The 4,172-nt window shown below is 39.4% G+C and overlaps 1 protein-coding gene across 1 annotated transcript; it reads right to left on the bottom strand.

The window, feature by feature from the left end:
- Positions 1–1,568: 1,568 nt before the first annotated feature.
- LOC129462186 (endogenous retrovirus group K member 19 Env polyprotein-like) lies at positions 1,569–2,444 on the bottom strand. Its single transcript, XM_055241961.1, has one exon. It carries the CDS (start codon positions 2,442–2,444, stop codon positions 1,569–1,571), a length of 876 nt encoding a protein of 291 aa, XP_055097936.1.
- Positions 2,445–4,172: the final 1,728 nt, after the last annotated feature.

Genomic DNA, 4,172 nt, shown 5'->3' with positions numbered 1-4,172 from the left:
GCCATGAATTGAAGCAGAGTCTGTAAGTTTATTTTTTTCCTGGTCTAAGGTGATCAGCATTTTAGAGAATGAACCCAGGACACAACCACAGCACAAGAAAAAAATATGATAATGAAGCTTACACATATGTGTTACTACTGTAACAGAAAACATGTAAAGAATATTTGTTTTGATTTATGTATCAGTCTGCACTGTTTAATTTTTTGTGTCATAATGCTCTTACTTAAAAAAACAGGATTAGTTAACAATGTCAATTACTAGTAATTCACAGCATAAATAATTAAACAAGGAAGCATTAAAAAATATAACAATGTTTTAAATAAAGTTTTATTTTACATCATTTTTTTACTTACACAGAAATTGCCAATAAAAAAAGCAGAGATTTGCCATGTAGTCGCAACCTAGTTTCCTCTCATTAACATCTTCTATCAGTGTGTCTCACATGGCTTATTAATATCTTACATAATTTGTGACAGTTAATGAACCAATACTGATAGGCTATTTTTTTATTTTTTTATTTTTTATTTTATTTTATTTTATTTTTTGAGATGGAGTCTTGCTCTATCTCCCAGGCTGGAGTTCAGTGGCGGGATCTTGGCTCACTGCAGGCTCCACCTCCCGGGGTTCACGCCATTCTCCTGCCTCAGCCTCCCACGTAGCTGGGACTACAGGCGCCCGCCACCTCGCCTGGCTAATTTTTTGTATTTTTAGTAGAGACGGGGTTTCACTGTGTTAGCCAGGATGGTCTCGATCTCCTGACCTCGTGATCCACCCGCCTCGGCCTCCCAAAGTGCTGGGATTACAGGCTTGAGCCACCACGCCTGCCTGATAAGCTATTATTAACTAAAGTTCATATTTCATTTGGACTCCCTTAGTTCTGTCTTACTCTGACCCAGGATCCCATCCAGGGACCCGCATGAGAGGTAGTCATCACGTAGGCTCTTCCTGGCTGTGACAGTGTGTCAGGCTTTCCATCTCATGATGACCTTGATAGTACTGAGGAGGATTGGTCAGGAATTTTGTAGAATGTCCCCCATTGTCACTTCATGTTCTCAAGGTGAACTGTCATCTTTGATGTTCACTTGGATCATTTGGCAGAGCTACTGTTTGTCAGGTTTCTCCACTGTGAAGTTATTTTTTCTCCTTGTCAATACTGCATGTGTTCTTTTGGAGCAAGTCACTATGCAGAGCCCACACTTATGGAGTGAGGAGTTGGCTCCACCTTCTTGATGGCTGAGTGTCTACATCAAGCAGTTGTCTACATACAGCAGTTGCTGTGACTGCAATAAGACCAATAATCACTGCAATCAAAGTAAAAATGAATCTTTTGGATCTAGTTAGAACTTCTTTTAATACTTCTGTTAAAATATAGATGGATGAGGAAGCCTCCCACAGTCGGTACATGGACACAGGGATCCCCATGCCCTCTCTTGCCCTCACTAGCAGAATACGGTGCTGCCAATCCAAAGTTGAATCAATGCAAGTAAACAATCTACAGTTTTCACAGGTTATAGTTTGGGAATCTGGTTTAAGATCTATGATTCCTACAAATAGCATATAAGGGGGTTTTACACACTACATTTCCATGGATAGAGTGATTCTAACCTTCTATGAACCTGGTCCAGGCTTTCAGTTAAATCACTATCATAGGCCATATTAATGGGCCAGATGGATGGGACCTGTGAACACGATTGAGTCTGGCCCATACAATTATGATATAATTGGCCTCGAGGGGCCCAGTCTATAATAGTTCCGAATTCATTGTTTTGTAGTACCACTGCAGTATCAGCCACACATTCTTCCCAAACTAAGACTTCTGGGCTTTTTGATTCTTTGGGGATTTCCTTGGGACCAGGCTTCCCCTTAGGCCTATATTGTAATGATCTTTGATAAGAAGGGTCCTGTAAATTATTTATCTGTGGCCTGAGTGACATTCCACTTACCATGTGATAAGTAAATCTACTAATGGCACTGACAGTAGGTACTTCTACCAACCAATTTTGGGTTGCAGGCATTAAGCAATCTGGTGCTTTCCCCAGGCAAATAGGAAGATAATGATACCCAATGGAAATGTTTGTCATCATTCCTTCTTCTTCAGGTTGGGCAAGGCCACCGTCATCTGTGGGGCCTGGTACCCATGCACTATTATTAACATATACTTCAATAGAATTATCCATCCAAGTGGCTGCCTGAATTGAGGGTGGGAAAGGCACATAGGCCCAGTAGGTATAATTAGCTGCAGCTGCTCCTGCAGACATAGGGAGACTTACCACCATTGATACAATCATTAAAGCTGCAAGCAGCATATTCTCTGGAGTTTGTGTTACCCTTGTGTTCTTCAGGCTTTTTTCAGCTAACTGTGTCAGCTTCTTTAGCTGGGCCGAGGACAGCAACTCTGCTTTCTTTGTGGATGGCAACTTCATCTTTTCTTCTGATATCACCATTTTGTTCACCTGGTGAGTTGATGATGCTCGAGTGGGGTTTTCCGTCTCCACGGAGGCATTTTTCCTTGCATCTCTGATGGGTTCATTGTAGAACTTCAAATGTCTAGTGGGTATCCAAACAGGAAGCTGATTTTCTCCTGGTGAAACACAAGCAAAACCTCTCCCCATGTTATCACCTTACCTATTTCCCATGTATTATTTTTGATCTTTTCACCAAATCAGTTTTTCCTCATGTGGGCTGTTCTTTCTACCAGTAAAATGTTGCTCTGCAGAAGTAGTGGTCTGATTTCTATATATGTTTAAAAACTTTAAAGTATAGAGTGCTAGATTAAGTTGTATCTGGGGAGTGTTATACTCCTTACTCTCTTTTTCCTTTTTTTGTTTAACCCATTGAGCTTTGAGTGTTCTATTATTTCTTTCAATTATGGCCTGTCCTTGGGAATTATAAGGGATTCCTCTTGTATGTGTAATTTTCCACTGATTTAAGAATTTTTGAAATGCTTTGCTAGAGTATCCTGGCCCATTATCTGTTTTACTTTCTTCTGGAACTCCCATGACAGCAAAAGAAGATAATAAATGTCTTTTAACATGGGAAGTACTTTCTCCTGTCTAGCACGTTGCCCATATGAAATGTGAATAAGTATCAATTGTCACATGGACAAATGACAATTTTCCAAATGAAGGTACATGTGTGACATCCATTTGCCCTAATGCATTAGGACATAAACCTCTGGGATTAACTCCTGCCTCCTGAGTGGCCAAGTGTAGGACTTGACACTCAGTACAATGTTGTACAATATTTTTTGCCTGTTTCCCTGTGATATCAAATTTATTTTTTAATTCTGTTGCATTTACATGAGTCAGGGCATGAAGTTCTTGTGCTTCCATGAAGGCAGATGATACTAGCAAGTCAGCTTGTTCATTTGCGTTCGTTAAAGGCCCTGGTAAATTAGTATGTGCTCAAGCATGAGTAATATAAAATGGGAAATTTCTTTTTCTTACAGTTTGTTGTAACAAATTAAACAGTTGATTCAACTGATCATCCATACTGTATTTGATTAGGGCTGTCTCAACATCCTTTGTAGCCTGTACTACATATGCAGAATCTGAAACAATGTTAATAGGCTGATTAAAATCTTGTAACACTGAAATGACAGCAACCAATTCTGCTCTTTGAGCTGAGTGATATTGAGTTTCAATGACTCATTCTTTTTGCCTGGTGTAAGCCACTTTTCCCTTGCTGGAACCATCAGTAAACACCATCAGAGCATTTTCTAAAGGTTTATGTCTGGTAATTTTAGGTAAAATCCAAATAGCCAATTTTAAAAACTGGAAGATTTTTGTTCTTGGGTAATGATTATCAATAATTCCCACAAAATCAGCAAGACCAATCTGCCATGCACCAGAATTGATAAAGGCTTATCTAACCTGTTCATTGTTTGAAGGAACAATGATTTTATCTGGGTCACTTCCACACAATTTTACTATTTGTAGTCTTGCCTGACCAATTAATGTAGCCATTTGATCTAAGTACAATGTAAAAGTCTTAACTGTACTGTGAGGAAGGAATGACCACTCCACAAGATCTGTATTTTGAACAATGATGCCTGTTGGAGAATGTGTAGTAGCAAAAATCAAAAGTTGGCGTGGGGATAAGTGATCTATTTGCTTGTGCTGACTGAATTTTTTCTTCAACTAATTCAATTTCTGTAGCTGCCTCTGGAGTTA

This window comes from Symphalangus syndactylus, chromosome 14 (genome assembly GCF_028878055.3).
Source record: "Symphalangus syndactylus isolate Jambi chromosome 14, NHGRI_mSymSyn1-v2.1_pri, whole genome shotgun sequence".
Classification (NCBI taxonomy): domain Eukaryota; kingdom Metazoa; phylum Chordata; class Mammalia; order Primates; family Hylobatidae; genus Symphalangus; species Symphalangus syndactylus.
Note: the sequence above shows the minus strand (reverse complement) of the source record. Positions and strands in the feature narration are given on the sequence as shown.

Coding starts and splice junctions, on each gene's coding strand:
- LOC129462186 (XM_055241961.1), bottom strand. CDS start 2,444: ATGGTGATATCAGAAGAAAAGATGAAGTTGCCATCCACAAAGAAAGCA.